A 17,998-nucleotide genomic window follows, 5' to 3' on the forward strand; every position below is an offset into this window, starting at 1 on the left:
TCAGAGCTGGGAGGAGCCTTAGAACACAGAATGTCAGAGCTGGGAGGCATCTTAGAGACCCTCTAATCCAATCTCATTTTTCAGATGAAAAAACTGAGGTCCAGAGAAATTAAGAGAGAAGCTTATTACACAGTCAAAGCCTAAAGTAAGGCAACTCCAGCAGCTAGTGGGTGTACTGTGCACAGACTGTGTGCTCCGTCCGTGTGGACAAGATTCATTTGAGCTCCATCAGTGAAGTCCAGGACCTGTTTGCAGACTCCTGTGCAGAATTCTCCACTTGGCACTCCAGGCCCTGTACAGTCACGCCCTGATCTTCCTCTCAAGCTTTGTTCCTCACTGCTTCCCAGGGCAAAGGGAATGGTTTCAATCAGTCAGTCAACAAGTGTTATCTTAAGCACCTGTTGTGCGCTGGGCGTTGTGCTAGGTGCTAGACCAAATATAAAGAATCAACAATCCCTGCTCTCAGTGACCTTGCTGTTATAATGAGGGAGACAATGGAGTATAATCTAAGTCGACTCAAAATCTACATGCAGTGAATAAATACCAGGTAAACAGGTGAATTTGGGCAGAGGGTAGAGCATGAGAGGGGAAGGGAATGCTGCCTTAGCCTTAGTGTTTCCCCACTCCCTCCTGACTTCTGTCGCCTTGGACAAGTCATTTAACAATTCTGGGTCTGTTTCTTCCCGTGCAAAAGGGGAGTCATAATTCTAGAGCTGAAAGGACCTTCAAGTTCATTCAGTCCAACCTCTTCATTTTACAGATGGTATCAGGCAGCTCACTGGATAGAGTGCTGGACGTGGAGTCAGGAAGACCTGAATTCAAATCCAGCCATAGACCCTTGCTTAAATATGTGATCCTGGGTAAATTAACCATTCTCTGCCTCAGTTTCCTCATCTGTAAAATGTGGACGGTAACAGCACCTACCTCTCAGGGTTGTTGTGCAGATAAAATGAGATAACATTTGTAAAGCATTTTGCAAACCTGGATCGTCACATAAATACTTACTATTGTTACTAAGAAAGCAAGGCCCGGAGAAGCAAAATGACTTACCCAAGGCCAGATGGGTAGTAGCAGAGCTGGAATTTGAACCCAAGACCTCTGACTACAAGTCCTGCCTCCTTAATACTTAATATCTCCCACTTCACAAAATTGCTATGAGGAGAGTGTTTTATAAACCTTAAAGGGCTATAGAAATAGGAACTATTATTAGGAGAGAATAAGTAGTATGTAAGTTCTTTGAGGTAAGGGACTGTCATTTTTTGGTCATATTTGTAAGCCCAGTGCCTTATAATTTTTCTTTTTTTTAAATTGTTCTTTTTTTTCCCTGTGGAGGCTTCTTTATTTTGTGGTAAATGCCGCTGGTGAACATACACAACACGGAAAAATTCACTTTCACACACAATCTGGAAACATTCGGGTCTGGAAAACAGGTTCAACATAATTGAAACAGGCCTGCAGATTTTCAAGTATTATGAATAATTTTTGTCTCTCTGAAGATTATAATTGTCCTATGGCTTATTGTTTTCCAGAGCAAACAAATGTTTTCTTATGACTGTCAAGATACATAACAAAATGAGGACAGGTTAGAAAAGCCACCTTATCCTTTTTCTTCCTGATTCCAAGGCTGGCCCTTTACCTCCTACCTCTTGCTGCCTCTCACTTGATACATGTTTGTTGAAATGACTACATATATATATATATATATATATATATATATATATATGTGTGTGTGTGTGTGTATGTATGTATGTATGTGTATATGTATGTATGTATGTATGTATATTTATGTGTGTGTATACGTGTATATATATGTATATGTGTGTGTATGTGTATATATATATAGATATAGATATAGATATACACATACACATACACATACAAGACTCTATATAAGGTGCATATGTGGCTCCCATCCCTGCGAGGACTCAGATCCCTTTCACATATTTTGTTTCTTTTTTATCCACATATCTCTGAGCAAAGGCCACATAGTCAGAACAGGAACCCAGACCCTCTGCTCCGGGCTCTGTTCGTTTCAAGGAATCTTGATACGAAGAATTTTCTGTGCTTCTCGGTAACATGTGCTGCATCGGGTTTCTTTTACGGCAGGTTCGAGGATGGCGGCCCCAGAGGGGCAGAGCCAAGGGGCTGGGAAGCATCCTGAGCCGGCGACGGCGGCAGAGCCACATCTGTCCACAGGCAAGGAGCTGGAAGAAGCAAGCCGTTTTGCGTATGCTGCTCTCTGCGGGATGTCCCTGGCGTGGCTGTTTCCAGAACCAGAACAGAGGTGTTTTGACTTTAGAATCATGATCTGGAAAAGGACCTTGGAACGTAGAATGTTAGAGCTAGAAGAGAACTTAGAACAGAAAATGGCAGAGCTAGAAAGGGAACTTAGAACACAGAATGTCAGAGATCATCGAGTCCAATTTCCTTGTTCAATGCATGCGTCATCTCTGCAATGTCCCCAGGCCAGGGATTAGAAAGGATTTCCCAATATAGGGAACATGGTGTTTCATTAGGCTCTCTCTTTCCCACATGAAGACTCTCTCTCAGCAGGTCTGTCATCTTATCTAATTACCCTCTTTTCTTGCCAAGATGCATATTGACTGATTTTTTTTTTTAGAATAGTTTTGGGGATTTGTTGATGAAATATTTTGCGGGGCACAATTGTTTAGATAGACAATCCTAGCAAGGACACTTTGTCTCCTTAGTAAGGAATGAAACATCTAGGAAGGGATCAGATATCATTTTGGTGTCACCCTTCTTGTCCCACCACCCTTCATCCGCACCACTATCCTGGGTTTTTCCTCTCCAAATTTGTCCAGGGAACAAGACCCAGTGATTGCTAATCCTCTCGTTGGCTTTTAGGATTTAGACTGTCAGAACTGGAAGCAACTTTAGAATTTCACTGGTCTGAGAATTTCTAAGTTTTTCCACTAGTGAAAAATTGGAAGTCCCTATATGTAGACTGAGGCAGCTAGATTGCTCCGTGGATAGAGTGACAGGCCTGGAGTCAGGTACACCTGAATTCAAATCCAACCTCAGACACTTACAAGCTATGTGACCCTGGGCAAGTCACTTAATCTCTTTTTGCCTTAATCCACTGGAGAAGGAAATAACAAACCACTCAAGTATCTTTGTGAAGAAAACCTACGAAAAGTATAGATGTGCTATGGTCATAGAGAGTGAGACTCTCTGAAAGACTGAACAAAAGTATGGATTACATGAATTTAATTATGTGATTAATGACGTTAAGCTTTGAATATGACAACAGATAGAAGTGAGCCTTTTAGTCTGATACCTGGGGTCAGTTCTAATGGCAGCACTGGACTAGAGCTTAGGCCCTTGTGGCCTACTAATTCATGCTGTTGTTCAGTCATTTTCAGCTGTGTCTCACTCTTCATGGCCACATTTAGGGTTTTCTTGGCAAAGATACTAGAATGGTTTGCCATTTCCTTCTCCAGCCCATTTTACAGATGAGGAAACTGAGGCAAACAGGGTTAAGTGACTTGCCCAGAGTCACACAGCTAATAAGTGTCTGAGGCCAGATTTGAACTCAGAAAAATGAGTCTTTCTGAGTCTAAGCCTAGCAGTCTACACATTGTACCATCTAGCTGCCCCTACTAATTTATGCAGGATAACTAAATTTTGGAAAAGTAAAAAATAAAAAATAATTTTTGGCTAAAAATTATATGTAACTTGCATGTTCAGGATGTTCAGGACAGGATCCGACATATAATCATAAATCTGGGTTCAAATCCCAACTTTGAGCCAAATAGTATCATTATTAGTTTGATATCATCTTGGATGGAATTTGTGGAAGGTCTAGTGAAGTGGCCTAAGTTTCCAGAAACAGTTCTGGGTGGCATATTTTTGGAAGGACATAGGTGGGTTGGGCTTGTCCTGAAGGGAGGTGACCAGGAGATGCCTGGAGACCAGAGCATTCAAGGTTCAGTCAGAGCATCAAGCCTAGAGAAGACAAGATTGTCATGTATGGGAGGCCTTGGAGCAGTGGATGGGAGAAGCAGAGGCCAATTTGGGTTCAATGCTATGTAAGGTATTTCCTGGCAGATGGAGCTGTCCTGGAGTGGAGTGGGTTGTTTCAGGAGGTAGTGGGTTCACCCTGGAGATATTTGGGTGGTTTCTGGATGGCCACATGTCAGGGATGTTAAAGAGAGCATTCTCGGTTGAATGTAAATTGGATTGGGTTACTTCTGAGGTCTTTTACAGCTCTTAGATTCTGTGATTCTATATGACCTCTCTGCCTCAGTTTCCTCATCTGTGGAATGAGAGTAAGAATCTTTTCACTACCTACCTCACAGGGATGTTATAAGGAAAACACTTTCTAAAACTTTAAAGCTCTATGGAAAATGAGAATTGTTATTAATTTTATAGATATGGAAACTGAGGCATAGGGAAGGCATGAGTCCAGGATCACGCAGTAAGTTCAAGGCAGAGCCAGGACTTAAACTTAACACTTGTGACTCATAAAGTTGGTGCTTTGGGCATCTAGGTGGCACAGTGGACCTGGAGTCAGGGAGACCTGAGCTCAAATCCAGCCTCAGACATTTCCCAGATGTATGATCCTGAGCAAATCACTTTACCACTGTCTGATTCAGTTTCCTCATCTGTAAAATAAGAGTAATATTAGCATCTGCTTCTCAGGGATATTGTGAGGATCAAATGAGATTCTATTTATAAAGCACTTTGCAAACTCTAAAAAGTTATATAAATGTTAACTATTATTATTGTTGGTGGATTGTCATAATTAAATTTGTGATTTATTAGCCATTTAGTAAAGTTTCTACTAAAATGAGATTTTGAAATTACCTGGGCATTTCACTTATCTCAGTTCTTCCCAGTGTTGGATAATCAGGAGCTAGAATTGGGAGAGAGGAAAGCAGAACTCTCTGTGTCTGAAATAATTGTGTCTTTCAGCTCCTTTCGGATGGAATTTGTGGAAAGCTTAGTGAAATGGCTGGAGTTACCAGAAACAGTCCTCCCCTCCATGGTGGCCTTTGCTGATGGCCTGGGAGGAGAAGAGGAGGCCACATTTGCAGAAATTTTATTGAAGGATCCAGTCTTGGAGAATGATCCACTAGTGATTACACAGGTACCCAGACCCCCTGGACAGGAATGAATGAAGCGGAAAATGAAATCTTTTTTTACAGCCAGCCTGGAAATGAGTTTGCAGGACTAGGAGTGCAGCAGACTCCAGCATCTGTAAAATGTACCTCTAGTACATTCAGCTCTGACATCCTGTGTTCTAAAGGCCCTCCCAGCTCTGACATTCTGTGTTCTAAGGACCCTCCAAACTCTGACATTCTGTGTTCTAAGGGCCCTCCCTGCTCTGATATTCTGTGCTCTAAGGGCCCTCCCTGCTCTGATGTTCTGTGGTCTAAGGCTGCTCCCAGCTGATATTCTACGGTCTGTCATTTTTTTCCTGTATTCACTCCTGAAGGGAAATGACTGGGCTACACTTGAGGAACATGGATCTTTGGCAGTATATTGAATACCTCTGAGTAAGTTATCCAAACTCTTTGAGCTTTCTCCTTGTCTGTGAAATGGGCAAGCACTCAAAGACGTTGGGGCAATGTAAACAAGGGTAAGAGGCGATGTTTGCCCAAAGAGATGGCAGTGAACTTGGACAAACCCTTCCCTTCTCTGTGCCTCAGTTTCCCCATCTGTTAAATGAAAGGTTTGGACTAGGTGACCTCTAAAGTTCCTTCAACGGCTAGCGGTCTGTGTTCTAAAGTCCCCTCCAACTAACAGCTTGAATGATAACAGGATTTTAATCATTGATTCTATACATACATCCCTAATTTCCTTTTGTTTCCTAGGATCTTCTGACCTTCTCCCTCAGGAATGGTAAGTTTGATTTCCTAAGTCTTTTTTTTATAAAATGGGACGGGGGGCACCCTCTTAATTCTAGGGCCAATACTCATAAAATCGTAGATTTAGCATTAGAAGTTTGGGCTTACTCATAACTTCCAGTCTTTAATAGTGAGACAGACTTCCTTATGTGCAAGGGAGCCCCCAGTTTCCTCATCTATAAAATTAACAGGTTGGAGGTTATGGTTGCTAAGGCCCCTTCTCGTGCTGGATCGGTGAGCCTATATGCCAGCTACCGTGGTAGCCATTGGTGATACAAAATAAAACAAAAAGAAAAATCCTGAGGGAATCCCTTAGTTAGGAATCCCCTAACTAAGATAGAGTTAGTGTCCAGACCATGATTGGCACTCAGATCTCCCGACTCCAAGGGGTCAGCTCTACAACAGCTCTATTACAGCAGCCTCTATTATAGACAAGGGTCCCTCTTAGATTGACCCCGGCCCTGGCCCTCCATATAGCTGCGTGTTCTCCCAGCACGTGAATGCGGGCATCACAAAGAGGAAGTGGGACGTGTTAAATGAACTTCCGACCCAGAAGCTTTATCTACAAGAATAACTAAGTGTCCTATGTGTGTCTCCAAGTGCGAGTAATCATTCTCTCATATCTAGATAATATCGGTATAAAATCTGATAACATCTGTGAAGTGTTCCAGTTTAATCTGATGACCCCGTGATAATGAGGAGTTAGGGATTCAGTAGCCTGAGATGGCTAACTGCAGGTTAGGAAACACATTTTGGTAAGGTAATCATTGACTCAGATCAGTGGCAAGAAGGATCACAGAATGCCACAGCTGAAAGGGACCTTAGAATACAGAAAGTCAGAGCTGGAAGAGGCCTTGGAACATAGGATATCCTAGTTGGAAAGAATCTGATTAAAATATAGAATGTTACAGGGACCTCAGAACTAGAAGGGACTTTAGAACATAGGCTATCAAGAACACAGAATGTCAAAAACTAGTGAAGTATTTAGAACAGAATATCAGAGCTGGAATGGTCTTTAGAATACAGAATGTCAGAGTTGGGAGGGACCTTAGAGCACAGAATGTCAGAGGTGGGAAGGCCTTAGAACACAGAATGTCAGAGGTGGGAAGGCCTTAGAACACAGAATGTCAGAGATGGGAAGGCCCTTAGAACATAGAATGACAGAACTGGGAGAGCCCTTGGAACAAGGAATGTTGGAGCTGGAAACATTTTTTGAACATAGAATGTCAGAACTGGGAGGATTCTTAGAACATAGAATGTCAGAGTTGGGAGGGGCCTTAGAACACAAAATGTCAAAGCTGGTAGTGTATTTAGAACAGAATATCAGAGCTGGAATGGTCTTTAGAAGACAGACTGTCAGAGCTGGGAGGGCCCTTAGAACACAGAATGACAGAGTTGAGAGGGGTCTCAGAATACAGAATGACAGAGCTGGGAAAGTCCTTAGAACACAGAATGTCAGAGTTGAGAGGAGTCTTAGAACACAGAATGTCAGCTGGGAGGACCCTTAGAATAGAGAATGACAGAGCTGGAAGGGCCCTTAGAACATAGAATGTCAAAGTTGGGAGGGCCCCTTGAACCCAGAATGTTGGAGCTGAGAGGACCCTTAGAACACAGATTGACAGAGCTGCAAGGGTCCTTAGAACATAGAATGACAGAGTTGGGAGAGCTCTTAGACTGCAGAGCTGGAAATGTTGTTTGAGCATAGAATGTCATGTCTAGAAGGAACTTTTGTCCCTGTTCGCCTCCCTCATTTATAGGTGAGGAAGCTGCAGGCCAGGAAGGTAGTAGCAGGCCTGCCAGCAGAATCCTGGGCTGCCCTAAAACCATCCTGATCCCCCTTCTAGGGGGCCCAGGATCCTGCTTTCATAGCTGTGCTTTTTAAAAGCTCTAGCAATGAACCTTGGCCCCCTTCCTCCTTTCTTTGACCCGTGGGCCTCCACCATTGAAAACAATACCCTGCAGAACCTGTTCCATGAAACTTACCCGGGGCACTTTTAGAAATATAACCAGGAAGAAGGAGGGTTGAACTGGCCAGGAGAAACTTCCTGCTTTATTGAGAGGGTGAGCTCCACGACCAGGGAGCTTTGCTGAATTTCTAACAGCCGGTATGTATCCAGTGTTAGCTCAAAACCACAGAAACTTCCCTTGTGAGACATTCCTTCCGTGTTTGGGGAGCCCATATGGCTCCCCAGAGCAGAATCTGGACTTCTTTCGATTCTGTTTTGGCCTCTGGCTGTCACTGAGGATAAATTTGGACAGCATTCACTAGCTAGGAGAGCCCAGCTCTGGGTCCCAAGGAGTCTGGCACCTGGGTTCCAGAACTTCCTGCCAGAGATGAAATGCCATCTAGACAAGTCCCTGTGGGAGGGAAGGGAAGGGCAACTTATGTGAAAGGGAGGAGGAGGGGGAAAGCTGGGATTTGTTTTCCCTCTGGGCGATAAGCATCTGCTTATCTAAAAGATACATTTAACAAAAGCCTCTGGAATTTTAACTAAAAAATGTTGCTGAGCCCAATCCCCTAAGTAAGAGATAGGCAGGGAAAGGGAAGAGAAGGAATAAGCGTTTATTTTTAAGTACCTACTTTGTGCCAGGCACTTTACACATATTATCTCATTTGATCCTCACAACAGACCCAGGAGATAGGTGCCGTTATTATTCCCATTTTACAGTTGGGGAAACTGAGGCAGGCCTCTAGAGGTTAAGTGACTTGCCCAGGGTCACACAGCTAGTGTCTGAGGCCGGTTTTGAACTCAGGTCTTTCCAGACTCCAGGACCAGCCGTCCATCCTCCATGATACTTAGCTGCCTCCTTGTTCCCTACACGTTTGCCCCTCCACACATTTCTTCTCTGTGTGCACTGATGGTATACGTATTTTTGCATATGTATGTGTATATCTCCTTGAGTATTAGTGCACATGTATGTCTGTATATACATACATGTGCACATATGTATATACATATGTCTGTATTCGTGCATATTTTTCTATAGTGGCATTGAGAGTGTGTGTATTCGTACGTATTGGACAGGGGGAAGGAATCTATTACTTCTTTGTCTTATTTTGCCATTTACTACACATTTCTACTTTGAAAAAGAAATGAAATTTAGGGGAAGGGTTACACTAGAAAATGTGAGTGATATAAAGTGTGACCCTGGACAAGTCACTTAACCCTGTTTGCCTCAGTTTCCTCATCTGTAAAATGTACCTCATAGGATTATTGTGAGGATCAAATGAGATCATAGTATATGCAAAGTATTTTGTTTACTATAAAATATTATGATTTTTATCTATTATTAGAAGGGATTATTATTCAGATATTGGTTGAACTCAGGTATTGGCTTCTAGGGTTCTGTCCAACTCCTAGATTATGTAATTCTGTGATCTCCAAGGGGCAATGTAGAATAGTAGAAAGAACACAGGCCTGAGAATCAGGAGAACTCAATTCTCTTCCTGGCTTAGTCACAAATCCTATGTGTGACTTGGGCACAAGGCTTTCCCTCTCAGAGTCTGCTTCCCACTAGGAAATGATGTTGGACCAGAAAGCCCTGGTGTCTCTTCTCTCTCTAGCATCCTGTGTTCCAAGGTCACAGGGTCTGAAGCTGTGAGTAGTAAGCTCCTTGAAGGTAGGAACTGTGGTCTTTATATCCCTAGCACTTAGGAAGGGGTAAATGTATACCATAAGCACTTAATAAATGCTTGTTGAATCAGAGATGCCTCAGAGGTCATCTTCATACACAGCCCCAGAGGATCAAAAGTCCCTTCTGTAGATTCTGTTTGTATACGTGAGGAAACTGAGGGCCACAGAGGTTGAACGACTGCCCAGGGTCACCCAGGTAGTAAGCAGTTAGGAACCCATGGTCCTATGAATCCAAATCCAGTGCTGTTACCGCTGCACCATGTTATCCTCGCTAGCTCCTAACATTCTATGTCCCTCCCAGCTCTGACATCCTGTGTTCTAAGGGCCCTCCCACTTCCGACATCTGGTGCTCTAAGGCCCCTCCCAGCTCTGACATTCTGTGTTCTGAAGGCCCTTCCTAGCTCTGATATTCTGTGTCCTAAGATCCCTCCCAGCTCTGACATCTATGTTCTAAGGTCCCTCCCAGCTCTGACATCCTGTGTTCTAAGGGCCCTCCCACTTCTGACATCTGGTGCTCTAAGGCCCATCCCAGCTCTGACATCTATGTTCTGAGGGCCCTTCCTAGCTCTGATATTCTGTGTTCTGAGATCCCTCCCAGCTCTGACATCTATGTTCTAAGGTCCCTCCCAGCTCTGACATCCTGTGTTCTAAGGACCCCCCACCTCAGCTCTGATATTCTGGATTCTAAGGGCCCTTCACAGCTCTGACATCTATGTTCTAAGGGCCCTCCCAGTTCTGACATTCTCTGTTCTAAGGGCCCTCTAAACTCTTTACCCTTACCCAGGTGGTAAGCATTCTTTCTTTCTAGTTCTTTTGGAAATCCTCCCCAGAACAAGGACCAGACTATCTCTTAAGGTCCCTTGCATCTCTGTGACTTTGAAGGCTTCAATCTTTCATGAATTCACTTTCATTCTTTAAATAACTTTGAAAGTTCAAGGTCTAAGTTGCTTGAAAATATTCCCTGACAAGTCTCTGCCCTTCTAGCCTTGGACTTAACTTTCAGCCCCATGGGTTATGGGGCATCTTTGCTCTTCTAATCCCTGCTGAAGGGCAATTAAACATTAAACTAGGCTGCTGAGGGGAAGTGGATTTCCCTGGGGCCTGGGTGAGTGTGGAGAACAGAAGGGCTGTCACGAGAGTGTGGCTTGTGATGAGCATGACTTATCTCTTAGACACAATGCCATTCCCCATTTGATAAATGCTCAAAGGAGGGGCAGCTAGATGGCGCAGTGCATAGAGCACTGGCCCTGGAGTCAGGACAACCTGAGTTCAAATCCGGCCTCAGACCAAACACTTGACATTTACTAGCTGTGTGACCCTGGGCAAGTCACTTAACCCCAATTGCCTAAAAATAAAATAAATAAATAAAAATAATCAATGTATAAATGGTCAAAGGATATGAACAGGCAGTTTTCCAGAAAATAAAAAGATGCTCTAAATCACTAATAATTAGGGAAAATCAAATGAAAACAACTCTGAAATTCTCCCTCACACTCCTCAGATTGACAAAATTGGCAGAAAAAGAAAATGACGAATACTGGAGAAGCCATGGAAAAACAAGCATATTAATGCCCTGTGGGCAGAAGTGGGAAATGGTCCGACCATTCTGGAAAGCATTTTGCATCCCCAAAGCCATTAAATTATGCATATCCTTTGACCCAGAAATACATGACTAGGTCCAAAGAGATTTTTAAAAAGAGGAAAAGGACCCAATAGTATAAAAATATTTATAGCAGCTCTTTTTGTGGTGGCAAAGAACTGGAAATTGAGGGGATGCCCATCAATTGGGGAATGGCTGAATAAGTTGTGATATATGAATGTGATGGAATACTATTGTGCTGTAAGGAATGAGGAAGGAGAGAAACCTGGAGAGATCTGTATGAACTGTCGCAGAGTGAAGTGAACAGAACAATTTATACAATAACAACAATATTTTTAAGACAAATAACTTTGGAAGACTTAAGAACTCTGATCAACACAATAACCAGCTGTAATTCTGGAGGACTCATATTGATGTTACCCGCCTACTGATGGATTCAAGGGGCAGAGGGAGACTGACTTTTTTTTTTTTAACATGGCCAGTGCAGGAATTTTTAACAGGCCAATGCAATGTTGTTTTGCTCAACTATGTTGTAGCTTTCGCAATGGGGTTAGAGGAGAGAAGGAAATAAGAAGAGAGAGCAGACTTTGATTAAAAATAAATAAATACGTGAAAAATAAAATCAAGGTAACAAAAGAAGAGGGCCCTGTGGCCTGTACTATGGCCCAAAGTGCGTGCTTAGCAGCCACAAGGGAAGCCAGAGTTCTGATAGTAGAGTTGGAGAAGCCTGTGTCATCCCGTGTCTGTAAGGAAGTTTGCTCCTTTCAGATGCCCTTGGTAACCCAGCTCTTACTTAATAACTGCTCCTATTTCTGGGGCCAGTTTATAAAGTTAGGCAGTACTAACATTATAATCCCCATTTAACAGATAAGGAAACTGAAGTCCATAAAGCTAAAATGACCTATCTGGGCTCATGCTCTTCCCGCCCCATCACAATGCCTCCTTAAGTCTTTAATTGCACAGGCTCATTTAACCTAGATCTCCAAGTGGACTCTGGCTTGGTTGGAATTCCAAGAAGCTTTCCTGTAGCAGCCCTTAACCCTTTTTGTGTCCTGGATCCTTTTGACAGTTCTGTGACCCCTTCTTGGAATAATGTTAAATGTTTAAAATAAAGCCTATAGGATTAGAATGGAAACCAATTCTATTGAAATACAGTTCTCAAAATATTTAACAATTTTTTAAAAAATTTATAAAATTAAACTAAATAAATTAATAAAAATTTTCAAAATATTTTAAAAACAAGTTCGCAGACTCCAGGTTAACAGATTAATCTCAATTATCTCTAGTATCTTTAGAATTAACATTTCAGAGTGAGGAGAGATGACAGGCCAATTAGTCCAACCCAGGGGTGAGGAACCTTCAGCCTTGAGGCCACATGTGACCCTCTAGGTCCTCAAGTGCAGCTCTGTGAATGAATCCAGACTTCACAAAACAAATCCCCTTAATAAAAGGATTTGTTCTGTAAAACTTGGACTCAGTCAAAAGGCCACACCCAAGGGGCTAGAAGGCCACAGGTTCCCCACCCCTGCTCCTACTCCTACCCAACCAGAATTCCCTGTAGACCATGCCATATTTCCTCTTCCACATGTAATGCTCTTTACTTGAATACAAGCCAACATATCAGCCAACATGTCGATCAGTAAACATTTATTAAGCACCTCCTCTGGGCCAGGTGCTGAGCTCAGTGAAAGGAATACAAAAACAGCCATGAAACAGTCCCCAGGTGAGGGTTCTCTTTTCTATGCTAACCCTTCTCAGTTCTTCAGGTGATTATAGGATCATTGATCCGGAGCTGAAAGGTTCCTCAGGGCCCATCTGGTCCATTTTACAGTTGAGAAAATGGAGGTCACATAGACTGCCTAAGGTCACACAGGTGGCAAGTGGGATTGGAACCCAGGCCCTCTGAATCCAGATCCTCATGTGGTTTGAACTTGAGACCAGCAGTATGACCTCGGGCAGGTCATTGGATCTCTCTGGGCCTCTGTTTCCTCATCTTCAAAAGAGGCTTTTGGAAAATCTTAATCAATGGTGTGCACTTGGCCAATATTCCATCCAGCTTACTCACCATAACCTTGATCAATGACACTTGCATTAATGGCTATTGATAATTCTCATTGACTAATGACAGCTGCTGAAGGTTGTTTGAATCTCATTAGTGCTGATTATCTCCTGCTTCTGATACCAGCTATTTACTCGAAAGGAGCCATGGTTGACCTAGTAACTGGCAGGGAGAGGTGGTCTGACCCTCAGCACGTAGCCACTCGGCTGGTTAATACAGGTCTGGGGAGGCGTGAGAAGGGTGTGCCAGGCAGGGAGGAGGCCCAAGTCTCCCAGCCTCTTTGGGCGTCTTCATCCTTTTCTGCCCTCTCTGCCTTAATCAGGCTTTCCTCCTGGCCCTCACTCATCCGGGCAGGGCTATTGGAGAAGAGACAGGAACCCTCACTGACCTTCTTCATCCAGCTTTGGGATGGACAACTCCATTTCTCCTCTTATTCCACCAGAGTGCTATGGCTCACAGTCTCCCCCTATAAATGGGAATAAGAATATTTATGCTGCCCAACCGGGTGAGGAAAACATTTTGTGTATCTCTAGGTCCTATAAAAATGTGGGTTCTTTGAACAAGAAATATTAACTAGTAATGTAACTTCCAATGGGATTGAGCGTAGATCATGGGCCCTCTGCCCAGTTCCTTAAGGTCCTTGTTCTCTTGGAGTTAAGGTTTCTTAGGACCCTCCCAGCTACCCCGGCTATTCCTGTGCCATAGGCTGCCATTCAGATATGCCTTGGCCAATGTCTTCCCTGTCTGAGTCACCCCTTACTCTTTATCCTATCCACCCACAGGGCTGGGCTCTCATGCCATAACCAGGTGGCACAGACCCCCATCTCTGAGTCAGTCAGTCCACTAGCACTTATTTTATTTTTTCAGCCAAAGACAAGGTTTATTGGAACATCCATCATACTGCAGAGTCTGAACATTAGTGAGCCATTGGCTAAATTCTAAGAATCTAAGCCCACTGGCACTTAGTAAGCACCTACTACATATCAGGCTCTGTGTTTGGTGATGGGGATACAATGAAAGGAAAAAAAAAAAACAGTTCCTGTCCTCAAAGAGCTTGGCCCCTCCAACCACCAGCCAGACAGGATGAGTGGACAGAGGGGGAGGGGGGTTTCTTGAGTAGCGGCGGGGGATCTGCACTTGAAGTTAAGCGATCCGGGCTGAATTCTGGCTGTGCCACATGCTAGCTTTGTGACCTTGGACTAGTCAGTGGAAAAATCACCTGACTCTGTAATCAGAGGAACTGGGTTCAAATCTCACTTTTGACGCTTACTACCTGGGCAGCTCTGGGCAAATCACTTCACCTCCTTGGGCCTCAGTTTCCTCATCTGTAAATGATAGAGATTGGACTCTGAGGATGCTTCCAGCTCGAGGTCTATAATGCTGTGATCTTTTGGGGACCCTGTTTTCTCATCTGTGAAATGATAATGATAATATTTGTCGTCCTTGTTGATTCATTTCAGTCATGTCTGACTCTCTGTGACCTCATTTGAGGTTTTCTTGGCAGAGATCCTGAAGTATTTGCCATTGCCTTCTGTAGCTCATTTTACAGATGAGGAAACCGAGGCAGACAGGGTGAAGTGACTTGCCCAGGGTCACACAGCTAGTAAGTGTCTGAGGGCAGATTTGAGCTCAGGATCTCCTGACTCCAGGCCTGGCACTCTCTGCCCTATGGTGCCACCTAGCCGCCCCTGATAATATTTATCAACTCATTAATCAACAAATACATACCTTAACATTGTTTACGTGTCCAGCACAATGTTAATCTCTGGGGATACGAAGGAAAAACTAGAAGTTCCTACCCTATAGGAGTTTACTTTCTAATAGGAGATACCCATGTAAATGGATATTACAAAGAGGTTTATAGTAGCCACCTTCATATAACACTTTAAGGTATGCAAAGTGTTCTATGCACTCATTTAACAAGCTCACAACAACCTTGGGAGGTAGGTGCTATTGGTATCCCATTCTACAGATGAGGAAACTGAGGCAGGCAGCAGTTAAATGACTTGTCCTAGATCACAGCTAGTAAGTATCTAAAGGCAGGATTTGAATTTGGGTCTTTCCAACTCTGACCTAGCACACTAGATCCTTTCCTTGCTGCCTGGATAGAGCCATGCAGAGGAGGTACACGATAACCTTGGAGGACTTATTTCCAGAAGGGAAACGCCGTGTAAATCTTAAAAGGCACCATGAAATTTGGGCCATTATTAATATTCATGGTCTGGTAGTGTGTAGCACAGTAGAAGGACCACAGGACTGGGAATCAGAGGCCCTGGGTTTGATTCCTGGCTTTGACCTTTTCTAGTGTGATCCTAGGTGAGTCTCCTCACCTCCTTGAGCCTCAGTGTTCCCATCTGTAAAATGGGGATGACAAAATCCCCCACACTCTCTACCATGCAGGGTCATGGTGAGGAAGAGTTTTGTACTTTATCCCTTGAAGTGCTCTAGAACTAGGAGCTGTTTTGATTCTTGACAGGAATCCAATAAAAGCACCTTCTTAATCCCCCATGTTTTTGTTCCACCTGAAGGCTCCTATGATGCTCGAGCCAGGGTACTTGTGTGCCATGTCACGTGGCTGCTGAAAATAGCCCCAGAGGAGCTGGAGAACCTGGAAGAGATGTTACTGGAAAGCCTGAAGGAGAGACGGGGAGAAGAGTCTGAGTAAGATGGCACTTGTAACTTTTCAGGAAAATCCATTCTCAGGGAATGAGCCTCAACTTTCTCATCTGTGAAATGGGTACCATGGCCCCTTTAATACCTTCCTACCAGGAGTGCTGTGAGAACCAAGTGATGTTCCCACAAGGGGAGTTTCTAATTAATTGCAACTAACCTTTTTAATGAACTTTTTTCTTGTTTAATTTAACCATTTTAGCTGAAAATCATTTTTAAAAATAGATCACACCTGTCCCTGACTTGTTAGAACATAGAGGGATGTGATGGGACTGAATCTGTGATTTCCATTTATAGAGGAATGTCCCAGAGGAGGAAGCTTCCTCCACCACTGCAACTTAGGATTTCAGAAGAGTCCCCCCCCCCCCCGGCACAGAGAGGTTGTGTACCTTGTCTGGGCTCACACAGCATTGTAAATGTTTTCTGGCTGGTTCTGGGGGGGAGTCATCACTCGTGTGATAATATTTTTGGATGTGTCCTATGCAAGAATTTGTTTTGTTTACCTGTACGTATGTGTTACAAGGGTTTTCTTTTTCTTTTTTTCTAATGGGAGCCAGAGGGAAATGAAAAGGAGAGAAAATTGTTTTTTTTAAGCTAAAAAAATAAATTTAAAAAAGGATAGCTATTGTAGCATGCATATCGAGCTTTCATTAGCATTTACTAGCATTCATATGGGGCTTTAAAGTTTATAAAGATCTTATTTAAGTTTCACAACAGCCCTTGAACTAAGTCCACACTACAGGCATCCTGTCACCCATTTTACAGATGACAAAACCAAGACTCAGAGAGATGAAATGATTGGCCAGTGGTCACACAGCTAATTGGAGGCGGAATTTGAACCCAGATCTTACTGACTCCAGGTCTACTGCTCTATCCCTTATGTCACATTGCCTGTCCAATCAGGATGACAGAATTTGGAGCTGGAAAGGAGCCCAGAATTATCACCATCCTCATTGTCATTTCTGCTGCTGTTATTCTTATACAGATGACAAAGTTCACTCTATCGTAGCTCCCTACTTCTGGGTCATTTTTGTTTTTTTGTTTGTTTCCCCAAGCTTAGCTCATTTCTGTCTTTTCTCTTAGACGACAGGTCTCCACCAGTTGAATGTAATACAGTCACACAGTGAGGTTTCTTCCAGCCTTTTCTTCTCTAAGACCAACACCCTCTGAGGGTGCCTTTTCCCCAAAGCTTGCCTCTTAAATCATCCAGCCGTAGAGCTGGGATTAGAACGAAGGTTCCCACCCTACCAACCCTACCTCAATAAGGCAGAGACTCTAAGGAATCAGAGATCATTTAGTCCAAACCAGTCCTTTTACCAAGGAGGAAACTGAGGCTCAGGGAGGGAAAGGAACTTGCCCATGGTCCTACAATTAATAATAAAGAAATATTGACATTTTGATAGTAATAAATAATCTTAAGTATTAATAAGTGATTTATTAATATTAATAATGAAGACATTTAAGATGTGCAAATTTAGAACTACCCACACACATTTATTAAGCACTGAGTACGTGCCAGGTCCTGGGAATACAAAGCAGAAAATAAAAGGATTGTTGTGAAGATAAAGGAGATGATGGAGATGTGGGACTCCCTCCTCCTTACCTCCGCCTCATCTAAGCCCTCTCTTCCTTTAAGAGGAAGCTACAGCCCCATCTTCTACAATAAGCCTTTCCTGGTGCCCTCCCTCTCAAACTACCCTGTATTCAACTAGTTTGTATTTGTTCTCTTTACATTTATGCTGAGTGGGAACTGAATATGGACTTGTCTCCCCCATTAGAATGGAAACTCCTAGCAAAAAGAGGTCTCTTCATTCTTTGTACTCTGTATCCCGAGGGCCTAGAACGATGCCTGGCACATTGCTGGGGCTTATGAAATACCTGTTGATTGATGGATTGACTGACCTTGGGCAAGTCATCTCCCTCAGTTTACCCATCTGTAAAACAAAGGGGCTGCACTAGATGACTGCTGAGGCCCCTTCCAGTCTAGAACTGTGGTCCTACTATGTTCCCGTGTGAAGATCTTTGTAAATTTTGAGGTGTCTGATATTACTGCTACTACCATTACCACTACTGCCACTACTACTACCAGTATCACCACCACTACTATTACTACTGTTACCACCACAACCACTACTACTATTACTACCACCACTATTACTACTAC

General features: G+C 43.3%; 1 protein-coding gene across 5 annotated transcripts in view; it reads left to right on the forward strand.

Annotated features, from left to right (window-relative positions):
• LOC114028477 (transmembrane and coiled-coil domain-containing protein 4-like) overlaps positions 1-17,998 on the forward strand; it is a 109,908-nt gene that overhangs the window by 9,451 nt on the left and 82,459 nt on the right. For 3 of the 5 annotated variants that reach the window (XM_027842717.1, XM_027842720.1, XM_027842721.1), the window contains exons 3-6: positions 2,107-2,284; positions 4,936-5,110; positions 5,838-5,865; positions 15,693-15,825. In XM_027842717.1, coding sequence (XP_027698518.1) covers positions 2,115-2,284; positions 4,936-5,110; positions 5,838-5,865; positions 15,693-15,825 — 506 coding nt within the window. In that variant the 5' untranslated portion in view covers positions 2,107-2,114. Of the gene's footprint in view, positions 1-84; positions 548-2,106; positions 2,285-4,935; positions 5,111-5,837; positions 5,866-15,692; positions 15,826-17,998 lie in introns of all 5 variants that reach the window. The other 2 variants (XM_027842718.1, XM_027842719.1) reach the window with 1 other exon arrangement.

The sequence above is a fragment of the Vombatus ursinus genome, unplaced genomic scaffold (genome assembly GCF_900497805.2).
Source record: "Vombatus ursinus unplaced genomic scaffold, bare-nosed wombat genome assembly UNPS02014884.1, whole genome shotgun sequence".
NCBI classification, from domain to species: domain Eukaryota; kingdom Metazoa; phylum Chordata; class Mammalia; order Diprotodontia; family Vombatidae; genus Vombatus; species Vombatus ursinus.